The sequence below is a fragment of the Nematostella vectensis genome, chromosome 12 (assembly GCF_932526225.1).
Source record: "Nematostella vectensis chromosome 12, jaNemVect1.1, whole genome shotgun sequence".
Taxonomy (NCBI): domain Eukaryota; kingdom Metazoa; phylum Cnidaria; class Anthozoa; order Actiniaria; family Edwardsiidae; genus Nematostella; species Nematostella vectensis.
Genome location: NC_064045.1, coordinates 14,816,944 through 14,834,381, shown reverse-complemented (window position 1 = coordinate 14,834,381; position 17,438 = coordinate 14,816,944). Strand labels below are relative to the sequence as shown.

The 17,438-nt window shown below is 40.5% G+C and overlaps 2 protein-coding genes and 1 pseudogene across 2 annotated transcripts; all 3 read right to left on the bottom strand.

Annotated features, from left to right (window-relative positions):
• Positions 1 to 4,253: 4,253 nt before the first annotated feature.
• On the bottom strand, positions 4,254 to 6,920 carry LOC5506879 (carbohydrate sulfotransferase 1). Its single transcript, XM_032375340.2, has 2 exons — positions 6,551 to 6,920; positions 4,254 to 6,079 (listed from the first exon to the last, which is right to left on the bottom strand). The coding sequence occupies exon 2, from the start codon at positions 5,950 to 5,952 to the stop codon at positions 4,879 to 4,881; it is 1,074 nt and encodes a 357-aa protein (XP_032231231.2). The 5' UTR covers positions 5,953 to 6,079; positions 6,551 to 6,920; the 3' UTR covers positions 4,254 to 4,878.
• Positions 6,921 to 10,685: 3,765 nt separating this feature from the next.
• Positions 10,686 to 15,853, bottom strand: LOC5506897 (annotated as a pseudogene).
• LOC116614411 lies at positions 12,166 to 13,201 on the bottom strand. Its single transcript, XM_048719921.1, has one exon. The coding sequence runs from the start codon at positions 12,815 to 12,817 to the stop codon at positions 12,290 to 12,292; it is 528 nt and encodes a 175-aa protein (XP_048575878.1). The 5' UTR covers positions 12,818 to 13,201; the 3' UTR covers positions 12,166 to 12,289.
• Positions 15,854 to 17,438: the final 1,585 nt, after the last annotated feature.

Genomic DNA, 17,438 nt, shown 5'->3' with positions numbered 1-17,438 from the left:
TGGTCGAAGCGCGCATTTTGATGAAGTACTCTTGTCTAGGACTCGATTATAAACCAAACTTTTTGCTGTACTTTTACTAGAATATCGCTAAAACTATTTGACAATTTTCATTAATAAAGCTGGAAACTTATTTTCCCTTGAATATGGGTCCTCTTGTACATGTTTTCAAGGTATTTTGGTGCAATTAACTGTCGCGGTAAAATTGTCTTGAGCTCGTCGCTCTCAAATTCATCACCATTTCTTCATCGTCCAAGAAACTTAAATGTTGGCGATAATACACGTTTCGAAAGTCATCAGAGCTCTAATTATGGCTAAGATAATAAAGATTTCTTGATCAAATAAATATGGTCTGTTTTAAGGCAGAATCGGCCAGTTATTTCCAGGGTACTACTCTCAAATCTCTAATACTGCTAACAAAGGGTAACCGCCATGTTGCATTGTCGGAAACTTCGCACCACGCGAAAAAAATTCGCACTTCTTCGCCTTTATTTTGTTTCTAGAGTCTTGAATGAGCCTTTCTCTGATTTAAAGGTATTATCTGTACCTGATTACGCTAATATTCTGGTAAAATAGGTTTTCTAACCCTGTCTTTATTAAGAAATACATCTCGGTTTTCGAGGTTTGATATATCCGCTTCGAAAGGTCATTTCGCTCCTTCGTCCTGCTACTATTCTCAAATCTCGATTATTTCCAAGGATTTACTAGTTGGAGCCCCAGAAAATATATTTGTTTTGAAAAACTCTAAATAGTCTCTGCTATAGGTAAATTGTGTATGTTATGTCGTGTTTCAGGAAAATGACGGAGTTTTATACCAGTAAATGCGTAACATAATCGATGTGGAAGGCGAATTCGGAAGGCAGTTGTCAAAAAAGAAAACGTCACACAAAATTCGCGACTTTATCCATTTTTCCGTATATTTCCGGCCTAGATTTCAGCTACAGCTCAATATTGACTAGCATTCTTAAATTGAATCCAATTCCAAATGCTTTAGAGCGAAATTCTCGTTTTTAGCTGTGTTTTTGTGCCAAATTTTCGGCACACCCAGACGAATTTGTTTACTGCTAATCAAGGCTTGTAATCAGTGTATTGCTTTGTTCCTCAAAGTGCTTCCTTCATGAATATGTTGTAAATAATTATTGAATATCACGATAGACGAAGTTTGATGCATGCCACAGACAGTCCCTGAAAGTCTAAATCCTTATTTCTTGAAGTATAATGTTTAAAGAAATCGAAAGTAAATCATAGGCAAAACGACGCGATGGTTTGGTGATGACGCATAAACTCACTTTATTTATAGCTCCGTAGTGATAATAATAATACTAATAATATGTACTGGTGTATTTTCCTCTTGCAGGACATTATAATACAAAAATTCTATTTCTAGGAGATGGACTAAGCAAGGACGATACTAAGAATGCAATACTGCGGATATATCTAGGAATATATACAGTGCATCTAATTTGCATTTAAGACCTGGTATTATGCACAGTAGTGTGCAACTCTACCTCTGACAGTATGTTTAACTTCAAGGCCATTTGTTAGGTAATCATTCCCAAATAAAGACTTTAGTATTGTAGTTTATCAATAATTGAATTAAAAAAAATATAAAACTGAATAACCCAATTTGGTGATCAACACGATCATCTGTTGTGACAGTCAATATACCTATGCCAGTAGACCTTGAATAAAATACACCTATTTCTCAAAAGGTTGTCAGTGCAAATGGGTTATGGGTATGAATTAATCGTAAAATTAAAGGTGTTAAATAATGTTCAGTAATGTCAGAGCCAAGCATTGGTAACCTTTAATGGATAATTTGTTTTGATTTATCCATATTCTTCGAGACACATGCTTACTTTCGGTTGTAGAACTGCCATTTGCAAATCGCCATTTGCCATTTGCACTGACAACCTTCATTGAAATAGGTTTATTTGAAATTATAGTACTTCAAATGATTTAGTTGGTGTTCTTTTTATGTGGAGGCAGGGACGGATCTAGCTTTTCGCTAAAGGGGGGGTTTCGCTCAGTGACAAAGAGGCGAGAGGGGAATATTTTTTTTGTTAAATATGGCTTTCTGGCAGCCCAAAGAGGGGTTAAAATCCCCTAAACCCTCCCCCTAAATCCGCTATACTGTGAGTGCTAACCTTGATGTAGCAGCCACATTTACCCCATATTTTCTGATTCTATGAACAACTAAAGAAAACTGCTGTACTGGCTAGGTAACCCAGGGCTCCTTACCTACGAACTCCCATCTGATACCTTGTGCCATCTTCTCCTTCTGTCCCTTTGAATTGGACAGCTCCTCCCAACAATATGTTCAGGCAAGTAGGTGGACGCGTACCCCCCTTTGGGGGCGAAAAAGGAGGTGATTTCTTATAAAGGAATCTTCAATCACTATGCTTTTTCCATGTATTACCTATGACTGTGCACCCCCTCCCCCCCTCGGCCACTCATGGGAACACGCCTGATGTTTTATATAACTGGTCCTTGGCCAGTAGCTTTGGGTAGGAGGGGTAGAGGTGTAGGGTTGCCTGCCATTAAAAGTCCAAATATATACCGTAGTCCATAGAAGTTGCATTTCGACTTCAACTTAGAGGAAACTCTAAAGTAATGCTTGGCTTGAGTTGTCAAGTAGTGTTTCCTTATATACATGTACATAGCTGTCAACCTCGCTTTAGGAAAAATCTTGAGAAAATACAGTGAATATATCAAAAGTATCAAGGTAACTAATGCGGGAAAATATAGTGAATGTATGGATATTTTCAAGAAAATTAGGCTAGAAAAAAGGTTCCAAATCTTGAGACTCCCACGGGTGCAGGAGAGTAATTGTAATAGAGATATACTTGGGTAGGAGAAATATACTCAGCACTCTACTTCTGGTATAGAGCACTCTTTTTGGAATCAAACAACACTTAATTATTATTTAATATATATTATATATATTATATAAAGTCCAAATATATACTGAAGTCAAAAGAAGCTGAAAAGGATATTATCAAGTCACACTCGCCTTGGCTGGAGACATCAAAACATTTTTTTTGGGCGGGAAGGGGGGCATACATGTGGATGCAAACACAGCCTACGAGGCTGGTTGCATCTTTGACTATCAGAGAGGGTTTAACCATCACCCCCATGGTCCCGGGGAAGTGTGGGGTTAAGGTGAGGGTTTAGAGCACTTTTGAACAAGAATCTGTCCCGAGGGGGTGGGGGAATTGACAGTTTTAAACTCTAAGACTTATCCCCGCCGTGGGGGTTTGGGACTAGTGAATAGTGTCACAAATATCATGTTAATGTCTGGCTTGAGACTCTTCTGTAACAAGCAATTCCATGTATCAGCGTGTGGCATGCTGAACGGCGACATGTGCAAAAACGAATATTAAAAAAAAAATGCCAGATGAAAATGATTTATTTTTCCATCTTTTTTTGTAACTGTTATCTTCATAGTAATTGGTGCAAATGTACTCTCTGAAGTGTACTGGCTTTGAAAGATAAAAAAGCTTATTTCAGATGACTTGTTGTCGGGGAGTTGCCTATTGTTTGCACCCCAAGGGGTAGGGGCATTAAACTGCTGTTTTGTCCCGAGGGGGTGGGGGCTTTTCTCGGTTTTGTACAGGGGGGGGGGGGGGGGTGAATAGGTTCGCGGATCGGCGGATTCAGCCCCGAAATGCTCACGGATTACGGATTTTGATGATTATTTCAGCGGATTGGCAGATTTTGGAAATACGGCGGATCACGGATCTTTTGACAATTTGGGCACGGATTTTGACTGCATTGACGGTCGAACTTCGGATTTTTAATGAATTTCAATGGATGCTATTGTTTATCTCGGATTTGCCCCGAAAATGTTGCGGATCGGCGGATTTACATACCCCTATTCACCCCCCCCCCCCCCCCCCCCCCCGTACAGGGTCAAAGTCTTACCCCTCACCCTTCCCCGGGACAATGGGGGTGGGGTTTTCAATTGACTAGTGCATAACACAAATGATAAATAACAATGGAATGGAAACAGTCTAATACTACATTCCGCATCACTCAGAAAAAAAATGGATTGTTGGTTTTTGAGCGTTGGTATGTTCTAATGACTGTTCTTAGCATGTTCTTTTTGGTAAAATCTCAGGCTGAATGTTCTTATAGAAAAGGTTATTTTAAAACAAAAGAGTATAACCTTCTAGCATCCAGAATTACAGTAAATGTATGAGACTTTATCTTAAATACAGGAGAAAGTGCCTTAAATAGGCCTTGCGCTGGCTCTCTTTATATTGGATCGTGTTTTATTCCTGTTCTTTCTAGCCCACAACCCATATCTTTTACAACGCGCCCATGACAACACAGGTATCACATAACAGACTGCTTGAGACAGGATCAAATGCGCTTCACATGTACTGATTTTACCTGTCAGTGTGTAGATACGGAGTGCTTCATACAGTTTATAATCATGAGTGTGAGTTAGTGTGTAAGCATTGTCACTGAAGATGGTACCACGGGCCAGCTAACCTCCTCCGCAGGCATCTCTTCTCACGGAAAAAAGCGTTTTTTTTTTACGACTTCCTGTGGCGAAAAGAGGAGGAAAATGACACAGGGGGAGGGGGCGGTACTAGTCTCCCGCGCCCTAAAATCGCAAACACGGGTATCCCGAATCTGAATAAAGGCCATTAAAGAGTAGAGTTGTCTGCGGAGGAGGCTTCGGGCCAGCGTCCCTAGCGGTTCTTTTAAGTCCTCCAATAAAGGTTAATCGGTAAGAGGCGGTACCTTCGGCTTACGTATAAGGGATTCATAGTCCCTAGATATGACCTACTTACAAATACTTTTGTATTATATGCATATTAGAATTGTAATTAACTGCATGTTTTAATTTTGGGTATAATAAATTGTTGTTGTTTATTGTACAAACATAGGCGTGTACCCATGAGCTACCATCATGGGCTTACAGTACCATTCAACTGTCCTTATCTGTTTCTCGCTCAACCGTGATTTCCAGGCGTGGATAAGCGATGTCATATTAGCCCGAGTTGTTTGGTATTCGTATGTCTCAGATGTGACGTCAGTCTTGGCGTTGATACTCATTCTAATCCACCTATTGATACTCTCCGTCCCTCGCGCTATGCCCACAAAATGGAACAGCTCCTTAGAAGTCTTATAAACATCTGCGACGAGATCCTCATATCGTAAAAGCTTGTACTTCCCGTATAAGGATGCTTCAGCTTTCAGGATAAAGTCTAATGTTTCTAGCATCGCTTCACAAAATGTCTGCACTCGAGAACTAAAAGAGGCGCCTGCAGTTCCCGGCGCTTCTAGCCAGCGGACCTTCTGTAATGATGCTACAACAGCTCTTGGGTCGCGTACCAGGTGAAGTACTTTGACCTCTTCACCCTCTTGAGAGAATCCCTCAATCAGCGACACGTCCAATTTAGGCAAACGCGATGTTAAGACTTTCACAACGCGATGAACGCGGTTTGAGCAAATGTGTTTTGTTTCGGGAACGTTCAGGGGTCGACAAAAGAACTTAGGCTTTGTCCCTGTTGTGTTCTTGAAGCAAAAAGGTCGCGTCAAGGCCCTGCTGGAGAATCTGTGGTGATGGGTGTTCGTCACGAAATCCAGGAATTCCTCGTGCCCGTCAAGATTGCAGTTAAGTAGGTCATGTATCATTCTCACGGCAGTGTCCTGGTACCGAGTAGAGCTGCCTAGTGATTGGATCATTTTGAGAGGCTCAAATATGTAAAATACATCCGGGTGCAGGTTGAAGAGCTGCCCGAGAAACGAGGATCCCGATCTACCATACGATAAGATTAACACTCCGCTCCGTCCCTTGAGAGATGCGAATTGATGGAACTGGAATCGACGGAATAGATTTATTACCTTGAAGGAAGGAATGAAGAAAGCGTGGAATGTAATAGAGTATAGGAAACCTATCGAGAAAGTCACCAGGATGATGCATCTCTTCTTATACGCCATGGCATTCAGAGCCGATTTCTGCTGCTGTTTTTATTACATCTTGTATTTTGGATTGTGCAACCGTTCGCTAAGTGACCCAGCCGGTTGCAGGCAAAACAGGGATGCTTAAAATATCGACCAGTTCTTCCTAAAAGAAAAGATTAAAACAATCATTGCGATTTACAAGCATTATTAAGCTAAACGTAGCTCCAGTTCTTGCAATGTGGGTTTTCTTGAAATTATGCAAGTTATGGAATAAACAGCATAGTTTCACATGCGAGACTTGCTTATGTCATCTGGACTTGTTCAAGTTTTACACGTTCGCAATTATCATGGTAATTTCCAAACCATATTGTTTTCTTTTCCTTGTTTTGTTTTTTGTTTTTTGTTTTTTTTGCTCCAAATAGACCAAAAACAACTAATATAATAGAATAAGCAACCGCAAACGCTTATTAACCAAAATGCAGTCGGCTGTACACGCGCTGCTATACCTACCGTCTTTCCTACCGTCGCTCTTAACACTGTCGCTACCATTGTATAGAGATGACATTTACAAAATTATTTTGTAATTGAGCCAAAAAATCTTTGAAAAAAGGACAAAAATATGTTTATTTCTTACCTTAGAAACGTAGGTCTTGCCGGGCAGCAAACAGCGCACGAATTCCCGGGTCGTTACGCAAATTCATCACCTGTGATCCGAGCGATCGCTCCAATGAGTCGAGAAACCACGGCGACTTAAAGAGGACAAGCTCGTAGAATCGCTACGCTTTTAAGAATTGTTCTTGGAATTGCTACGCTTGTAGGAATATATGGTCAGAATAGTCTTATAGGTATTTTCTTGTAGCTTTGAGTTGAGAAGTGTTCTGGTTTTATGCGCAGTCTGGAATACGCTGATGTGGTTGTTTTCTTTGTCTAGTGATTTGCATGACTTATCTTGAAAAAAAAAAACCAAAGAAACCCGGCCTGAAGAACAAAACGGAAACCGGTATTTAGACATACAAATAATGAAATAGATCGGGGAAAATACTGGGGTATTTGCTTGCCGGTACGAACCCTCTAAAAAATAAATAGAGGGAAAATACTGGGGCATTTGCTTGCCTGTAGGACCCCCCTTTGTTATTTAGACATACAAATAAATAGATCGGGGGGAAATATGGGGCATTTGCTTGCGTGTAAGAACCCTCTGTAATTTAGACATACAAAAAAATAGATCGGGGGGAAATATGGGGCATTTGCTTGCGTGTAAGAACCCTCTGTAATTTAGACATACAAAAAAATAGATCGGGGGGAAATATGGGGAATTTGCTTGCGTGTTAGAACCCTCTGTTATTTAGACATACAAATAAAAGGATAGGGGGAAAATATGGGGCATTTGCTTGCCTGTAGGACCCCTCTGTTATTTAGACATGGAAATAAATAGATCGGGGGGAAATATGGGGCATTTGCTTGCCTAGGACCCCTCTGTTATTTAGACATAGAGGAGTATTCAGGCTGTTCAGAATGCTACCAAATGCAAATGAAATACTCAGAAGTCAACGAAATCTCCTTGAATCTCTGGCAATAAAGACAGCACAGCTCTAATCCTAAACTGTCCAGTAATGCATTGGACAGTTACATTTATCCTTAAATTGGTTAAGAGTTGAATTTTCAGAACAAAAACAACACTGGTTAGTGATCATGACGTGTTTCCTTTTTAGCTCATGGATTAGTGGAGAATATACAGCCTATACAACCCTATACAGCTTACACAACCTTATACAGCCTACACAACCTTATACAGTCTACACAACCTTATAAGCTTACACAACCATATACAGGTTAAACAACCTTATACAGCTTACACAACCTTATACAGCTTACACAACCTTATACAGCTTACACAACCTTATACAGCCTATACAACCCTATACAGCTTACACAACCTTATACAGCCTACACAGCCTTACAGCTAACACAACCTTATACAGCTAACACAACTTTATACAGCCTATGCAACCTTATACAGCTTACACAACCTTATACAGCCTACACAACCTTATACAGCTTACACAACCTTATACAGCTTACACAACCTTATACAGCTTACACAACCTTATACAGCCTACACAGCCTTACAGCTAACACAACCTTATACAGCTAACACAACTTTATACAGCCTATGCAACCTTATACAGCTTACACAACCTTATACAGCCTACACAACCTTATACAGCCTATACAACCCTATACAGCCTACACAACCTTATACAGTCTATACAACCTTGTACAGCTTATACACCATTAAACAGGTTACACAATCTTATACAGCTTACACAACCTTATACAGCTTACACAACCTTATACAGCTTACACAACCTTATACAGCTTACACAACCTTATACAGCTTACACAACCTTATACAGCTTACACAACCTTATACAGCCTACACAACCTTATACAGCTTACACAACCTTATACAGCTAACACAACCTTATACAGCTAACACAACCTTATACAGCTAACACAAGCTTACACAACCTTATACAGCTTACACAACCTTATACAGCCTACACAACCTTATACAGCCTACACAACCTTATACAGCTTACACAACCTTATACAGCTAACACAACCTTATACAGCTAACACAACCTTATACATCTTACACAACCTTATACAGCCTATACAACCCTATACAGCTTACACAACATGTAATACAGCCTACACAAATTTTCACAGCTTACACAACTATATACAGCCTATACAACCGTATACAGCTTACACATCCTTATACATATACCTTATATGTAAAGAGTATATGGTTGTATAAGCTGTATAGGGTTGTATAGGCTGTATAAGGTTGTGTTAGCTGTATGTAGGATTGTGATCTGGAACCGTGACCAGTCACGTGTAAGGGTTTACTTAACGGATGTAAGGGATTATTGGTAGGAGTAGAGGAGCCGGAGAGCGGTGTATATATGCAATAAGAGTAGTATAATAAAGCGGATGATCTAAGAATATTGCCGTCATTTAAAGCATTCGACCCAGAACATTACATTGGCGACGAGCAAAAGGAGTAGTGAATGACAAACAGAAGGTAGCGCTACTTCTGCACACGGCGGGACTACACCTACAGGAAGCATTCTCTGAATGTGTGAAGTTTTTGAGACCTGTACCCAGGGGGGGGGGGGGGGGGGGGCGAACGCACCCCCCACACATGCGGCCGAAGGTCCACTTTCGGTTTTCAATAGACTTGCTATTTGTAGACAAAACTGTAAAGCATAAGCTAGATCACTCTGGTATGCAGCCAAATCCCACAATAAACGTACTGCGGAGATACTTCGGCATTAAAATAATCCCTTTTTGTTTTTTCAGGGGTGTCATATTTTTATCAGAGAACCCCCTCCCCCCCCCCTCCCCTTCCCAAGAAAAATCCTGGGTACGGGCCTCCTTCCGGACGATTATTTCATTCCTAAAGTCAATTTGCCATTCGAAAGGGGTCAGCACTCGTTCACAAGGCTCAGAAGGACGGTCATTAGAATAATGTAATTAGCATATTTACATTAGAGTCAAGTCTCTCACGGTCGTATGCTCGTCGTACGGACGTGAAGTGAGAGGAGATCGGCTGCTTTCTTATGTTTTTCTTGTTTATTTGGCATTTATAACTGATATCTACGGCTGTTTTCCAACAAAGCAGCAAAGACTTACACAAAACAACCCCAAAGCATACTGAAAACAACTGGATTTTTTACTTATGTCCTTTTGAGCGTTGTGAAGTTCGCGAACCTTTTGAACTCAAACTTGTTCACACGCCTCATAAGGGCGGTAGTCGACCAAGCTTGGAAGAACATAGAGGGGGGATTTGGCAAGTAAGTTCATATTCATAAAGCTTTATTTTCACTAGGCCAAACCCACTTAGTATCTTTAGGGTTGTTTGTCAAAATTCCCAAACCTCATCCCCTTACCCATTTGATATTGAAATACCCCCTCCCCCCCTGGCTATTAAACCCCCTATTTACATACCTATTTTGGGGCCTGCTCTCGGGACCAGCTGCCAGCAGAGTAGTTTTTTTGCTGGGCTGATGGGTCGAGTATGCCAAGCATATCTTAGTGCCATCTTAGTGACTGCAACATGTGTAAGTCATGTGGTTCGTTCAGCCCTGACTGTCATTCTGAACACTATCCAGAACATATTCCATAATCAGACTCTAAATATGGCATGTTATTTCCAGACAATTTACCTGTGGCTAAAAAAATGTGGCTGAATATCATTTAAATAAAACGGTCCAAATAAATCTTACATAAGTTTAATAAATTTTATTTTGTGATAACCTGTAATTGTGCCTTTGTGTCTTTTTTATATCAGGTTTTTTGCCCATGTTTTAATTGAAAGAGATGATTGTACTACTGCATCATATATACAAAATTGGTTTTAAATAAGCCTACCATCTTGAATACAGACCCTCTCTAATACCCCTCCCCCCCTACAAATCCCATAATCAGATAAACCCCTTATTAGAGCATTTACAGTAACATTGACTTTGTTTATGGTTTGGACCAATCAGACTACTGTATCTAGAATAGGGTCCCTCATATTAGGGTCTCAATTAACTGGGAGCAATAAATATATATTTTACAGGGGACGGGTATCTTTTAAGAGGTTTTCAAACTGCCATTCTACTTAGTCTGATACTTTTTAAATAGTGATACAAAGATGAGTTCTATACAAGATAAATTGTCAAAAACAAGTTTTAATATATTATGTTCCAGGTCAATTGTATTTTGGGAGTACAAAGAATCCAATTTCAACAATAAGTTTGTGGAACAGATGTATTTAATTTACTGATTTTAGCCATACGCTATTAATAAACAGTATTAATAGCATTTAAGTTTCCAGTGAACAGCATGAAGGTAACTTTCATAGTTCACCTTGGCCAGAACTGAAGTCGAGTTGACTAACAGAACCGCCCTACATACTGGCAGAGCCTTGACAGTTTTAGTTTTTAATGTTGATGGGTGGTATGCAAGCACCTCCTTACCACAGTGGTAGCAACTATAGTGGGTGAGCCAGTTTAGATGCCGACTACTCGTCAATGAGGCAGGTAATACTAGGTTACATTTTACTAGTAACATACAGCATATGACCTGACTTGGTGCACTTATATGAGTCAGTACAGGTGGCAAGCCACCCTCCGCCCTCCATTAGATGCACAATGTTAGAAGGTGGTGGTAAATATGGTTGAAGGCATGCATTGTCTGAGCTCATGCCAAACCACTGCCTGCCCTTCCTTAGGTGCACGGCAAAGATGTTGATGGTGACATTGCAGAAACCAGTAGGTACTGCTGATAGCTTCTTGAGAAGATGGGGAATCTTTTCAGAAACCAGTAGGTACTGCTGATAGCTTCTTGAGAAGATGGGGAATCTTTTCAGAAACCAGTAGGTACTGCTGATAGCTTCTTGAGAAGATGGGGAATCTTTTCAGAAACCAGTAGGTACTGCTGATAGCTTCTTGAGAAGATGGGGAATCTTTTCAGAAACCAGTAAGTACTGCTGATAGCTTCTTGAGAAGATGGGGAATCTTTTCAGAAACCAGTAGGTACTGCTGATAGCTTCTTGAGAAGATGGGGAATCTTTTCAGAAACCAGTAGGTACTGCTGATAGCTTCTTGAGAAGATGGGGAATCTTTTCAGAAACCAGTAAGTACTGCTGATAGCTTCTTGAGAAGATGGGGAATCTTTTCAGAGTGTTGTTTCTACATGTTCTTATTTCTCATATGTACATGATCATGCAGACATGAGTGTCCCTTGGCTGTGTATTTGGAGAAACTGATGTATGACTATTTATCTTCTTGTCTTTTAAGCTTTGCACATTTGGAACATATCCAATGGCTGGACTTCTGGAAGACTCTCTCTGGTATGCTTTCACATGATCTGTGGAACCATTCCTCACAATCATCACAAAAGGCCATCTGAGTAGATTTGTTCTTGCTATCTTTCCTATCCCATGGCATGCTACAAGAACAGAACACCTGTTTTCGCCTTGCACCTTTTTACTTGGGATGAAAGGGAGGCTTTGGGAAATGGTGTCAAATGGTTATCATTGATGCATTTCAGAAGATGTGGTCGCAGTTGATGTACCCTATATGATGTTGTTGATGGCTCCTCACCATTTAGAATTGATACCAGGAATGCAATAGCAAAAACACCACAGTCAACACAGTTTGTCTGTTGCTGGACAGGCTTGATGTTGATGATAAGTTCTGGACCTTCTCCATGCAACATTGCTGCTATCTGTTTTAGCACAAAGCTGTTCACTACTCCATTGTTACAGCTGTCATATAGGTTGACTGCAGCCTTTTTGCAACCAACATTTGACACGCTAATCTAGTGGCACTGGCCAGTGTGCAGAATCTGAGCAAACTTTCCACGTTGTATTGAGAACTGCAAGGCAGGGCCAAGTGTAGTATCCTCCATCAAATAATGGAAATTGGTGCCAAAGTAAGTTCTGTGATATGTTAATGGAGTGGTCGGTTAGCATTCTCCTATTTTTGATTACATCCTCCTCCTCTATATTCATTTTCCTATCTCTAGTCTTCTTCTTTCTTCCATCGCCTTTAGTAATAGTAACAAACTCCATTTCATTTCCTGATGATTTCCTCTCTGTATCATGATTACTAATGGATGGAGCTGTTGATTGTAGTTTGAGTCTCTCTTTATCGCCAGTGCTCATGCTGTCATCATTATCTGTTATGACCTCCTTCTGAATGGTACCTAAGTTGTCATCTGAATCTACTTTGGCCTCCACCTCGCTGGTACCTAGATCACCATCTGCTTCTAGTATTGTCTCCATCTCACTGGTACCCATGTCATAGTCATCTGTTCTAGCCTGCTTCTGATATGTACACATCTTCTCAATCCCCACCTTGACTCCATCAGGTTTCTTTTTTTCATTTGCTGCTTTCCCATGCCTACCTGTATATTTGCTCTTTTTGGGGGGCCTAGGCAGATCATGGTACTCTTGATTAGATGTTTTTCTCTTTATTTGATTTACTTTTGCTGGTTGCTCCAGTTCGATGCCACCTGCATGCTGGATATTGCAGCGTAAATCAGTGAGGGCTTTGGATAGTGTCTCTTTAAGGCTGCTGAGAGCATCTGAGTCATGAAACAGAAACGTGGCACATCTTATTTGTGATAGTAATTCCCGGCAATTAGAGGCCTCACCTTTGTGTGTTTTCGTACGCAGAGGAAGAGGTTGCTTGTCATTATTTGTTACACTAACAGGGTCATCAGTGGTAACATCTTGGTCATTGGCAAGGCATTCTTCCTGTAGTGCTGTGCCCTTACTACCAGTCTGCAGTTGTGTCAGCAGCTCTTCATCCAGAGAGAAGAATGGTGAACTCTGGTAGAGTGGTTAAAGGTTCTCCCACTGCCAGCCAGGGTAGTGACTAAAGACTGCCATGAAGTGTTTACATGGCAGCCACCACTTCTGCCAATCCTGACATTCACATCGACACATGGTTTTGGTATCACCAGCCTGGCTTTGGCTCTTGATCTTAAAGATGCATTTGTCACTATCCAAGCATTCTATATGGGGCATTTCAATTTCACTGGCAGCAAACATCTGTTCGATGCAGTGTGCAACCAGTATGCGTGGCCGGTTCACCAAGAAGTCAGGAACATCAGGACTATACTTCCTGTACTCCTGACAGTATTTGACGTTCATCTCAACATACCTTTGAGCAGAAAAGTACACTATGAGTGTTATTATTACTCTCAGGTGTGTTAAGGCTTGACCTTCAATAAACATCACCATTTTAGGATTTTCCTTAATATCCAAAAAAGGGCAATTGATATGAAACTTCATGTCTGATATTCATTGCACTTTTGAAGTACTGGCTGCTTTACAGTTTCTGATAGGTCGAAACAATGAACAAAGTCAAACTTGTGTCTGCATAGCACGCCTGATCAAACACATAAACATTTTTCCGCACTTTTTCGACTAACCAGAATCATTGCAGACAAAGTTTGACTACGTTTATTTTGTAGAACAATCAGGATCGTTACAGGGAGAGTGTACGGAAAATGTGCAGTTAAATATCAGTGATGACTAAATTAAAGATAAAATAAGGGCTGTTTGTCTAAAATCATATGACAATTATTTAATGTTTTACCTGTTAAAGCTATCTGGAAGAAATTCCTCGATAAGGATGGCAAGCATTCCACTTAAGCTGTTATTCTTGTGCTTTTGGAGGTAACTGCATTTGAACACATGATTTTGTCTCTCGAGCCCATTGTTTGTGTTAACACCAACAATAAAGCTCTCACACCGAAAGGCCCATGCCCATTTCTGCAATTAACAACATATGTATAGTAAATAATGAAGGAACTACAGATAGCTAGAGTGGTAGACTTTTGAGCTCTTTTTACATGCCCCAAAAATAATTTAATTTTGTTTCCTTCCAAGGAAATGTTGTGTTGAATGAGTAAAGGGGTAAGTTAGTTTCATGTTTTGGGTTTAGGTGAGTGTGTGATCCCTTGAACAAGTGATTGTTCCAAACTGCAGTGATGTAGAAGAATTAGAGAAAATTTAATAATACCTTATAGTGACTCAACCAGGTCTTTTGGGACCAGCTTGGTTGTAGCTTTGGATTTCGGGTCCAGAGATTGTTTCGCTTGAGGCTTTGCACTGCAGCAGTGTACTGCTCTGGAGTGCTGGCATGTGCAATTTGTCGGAGTCGAGAGAGTATCTCTTCCTTAACATTGCTGACACCATTAGAGGTCTTTGTAACCCATCGCTCCCAAGCCTGTTCACAATGAAAGTCGCACAGATGTAATGTGGTGTCTGTAAGGGAAATCAAAGATAACTATTGTGAACTGTTTTTATAGTTACTAGACTATGGGGAGAGGTGGATTTTGATTATCACCCAAAATGGAATGCAGTGGTCCCTGCACACATATTTTGATGAAGACTCAACAGGGAAGTGGCCACACAGGGATCCAAAACATGGAGTAACACTTGACTATTTATGCCATGAAGGGGCTAGGTGTTATAATAAGTATCAAGGAAGATACAATACTAATATAAAAAAAATGTGGTAATACTGTACCTGGGAATACTTCCTCTACAGCACTGATCTCCTGTTTGGACAAATCTGTCATAAAGAATTGTGGTTTCCATGATAGGTTCCATTCCTTGAATTTCTGTAGAGCCTCATTAATGACATTAGTTGTCTCATGTTGAATGATGAATGAGCCAACCACCTGATAATCTACGTTTGTCTTCACAGCAAGGGAAAGCAATGGGAGTATCTGGTTGTTCGGTAGGTTGCATACACCAGGCAGATGTTGTTGCCATACTTGTATAGCAGCCTCATTTGCCAATACCATGAACAGCAGTGACTGACTAGAGGTGGTGTTGGTGACCCTCATTTGCCAATCTGCCTGGTGCATGAACAGCAGTGACTGACTAGAGGTGGTGTTGGTGACCCTCATTTGCCAATCTGCCTGGTGCATGAACAGCAGTGACTGACTAGAGGTGGTTTTGGTGACCCTCATTTGCCAATCTGCCTGGTGCATGAACAGCAGTGACTGACTAGAGGTGGTGTTGGTGACTTTCACTTCCTCATCATAATCATCCTCTTCCTCGTCAATGATACCTTCAGGGGGAGTTATGTCTTGATGCTTTCCTGCATCTGCAGATGCGCTGCATCTGACTTGGGTAGAGTAGTGATGACTGGCCCTCCCCTCGTGATTTTTTTTCCGGATTTCCCAGAATGCTTTGCAATCCGTAATGTATTACTGTTCTCAATTATACAAGTAGTAAATAATATTTTTAAAAAAACTACTGTAATTTAGTAAGTATAAGTAAGTAAATCCTAAAACATGTATAACGTACAACACACTAGAAATTCCATGGCTATTGACTGTTTTCCACTCACATGTTTTACATTTTTAACAAGTATACAACTTCATTCTGGTACATCTTGTGGTGACTGTGCCATCTTCAGGGCCACACCCAAAGCACCTGTGCACCCCATCCACCTAAGGGCATCAACTGCACAGGTGTTCCTGATGAATGAGGGTAAAGGCAGGAAAAGGTTTCGCATCACCATGTTTTCATGGGCTCCCATGATTCCGAGTTGGGTGTGGCCCCTCTGGATGTTGACATGTCAACCTCACAGCCGCATGAAAGAAATGCCTAATATCGAATGCCCTACAGTAAGTGTTTTGCAGTCAAGATGGTTCCTGTTAGAAGGTAAAAATTTGTCTAAATAATTGTAATCATAGCTATGGTCACACTGTATATATAGAACTGTAAATGAAAAGAAAGATAAGAAAGAAAAATAAATATATATTTGCAGTCAAACTACAGAATTGCATGATAATCTTCAATATATTGGATAAAAGACTACAAAACCAACATCTGTTGTACTAGTTGCTTGGCTATTTAGAGCTGAATCCCCCCCCCCCCTCCAAAAATAATAATAATAAAGCAAACTCAAAATAAAACGAAAACAACAGAGACCCACCACCACCTATTTTGATTTGTTTACATCCCTTTTAAGGGGCAGTGTCATGGTAAGAGCTTTGCAATAGCCCTCTGTCCCTGATACAATGAATTTCAGTGAAATTCTAATACTGACTTATGAGCTTTTGGTACATGTGGGAGACCTAAATTCAAAGAAAATGACCACAAACTGTCAATAAACATAGTTTTCAATAACATATTATATTATGTCAACAAGGTATTGACAGCTTTAAGAAAAGTTCAACTGTTTGTAGCTAAATAAAAAGCTAAGCCTACAATAAACACTGACTCGAGACATGCGCAGTACCATGACGCTGCACCTTTAAAGTGAAATAAAGCTTTACTTAGTCAGCGCAGACGGTATTGCTGATTTTGTCAATATTCTATGCGATTTTGCGACCCCCTTCCCCCTTACGTCTTTAATTGCATTTTTGATTTTTTTTAATGGATATTTAGGCCGGTATGTAGGTTAATAAGCTTCACAAAGAAAAAGAGAATCGCCAAATCCCACTTTATTTATTTCTATTTGTTTTATAATTTTTACATGATATCAAAACAACGGTTCCCAAAACAACGTCTTTTTTCTTCCCTAATTTGATATCCTGTACACAATAAAAGACAATGCGCCCGTGCGTTACGATGCCACGCGCCGACATAGGCAGCCCCCAAGGGACCCAAGACGCCCAAATAGACCTGTATTTTTTGTCATCCTATATCTCGGCAAACTGTGCGTGGCGTAACCGTATTATAAGCCTGGGATCCTGGTTATTGTCCTCCCCATTAATGCGCGGGTCGGAATACCTTGCAAGAGTGTTGTACAGCATATTCGCCGGAAATATCGGTGCTTGGGGCCTTTTGGGTTCTTTACAGCCTTCCGTAAAAGCCTTGTGCTGCCATACCGATTTGGGTAATCCGCATGTATGGTTTCCTTTTTGTTCTTCAGGCCGGGTTCGATCCCAGGCCAATGGCATTTAATCTTTTTTTTTTTTCAATTCTTTTT

Excerpts from the sequence above, each read along its gene's own strand:
- LOC5506879 (XM_032375340.2), bottom strand. The coding sequence starts at position 5,952 with ATGGCGTATAAGAAGAGATGCATCATCCTGGTGACTTTCTCGATAGGT.
- LOC116614411 (XM_048719921.1), bottom strand. The coding sequence starts at position 12,817 with ATGTGTACATATCAGAAGCAGGCTAGAACAGATGACTATGACATGGGT.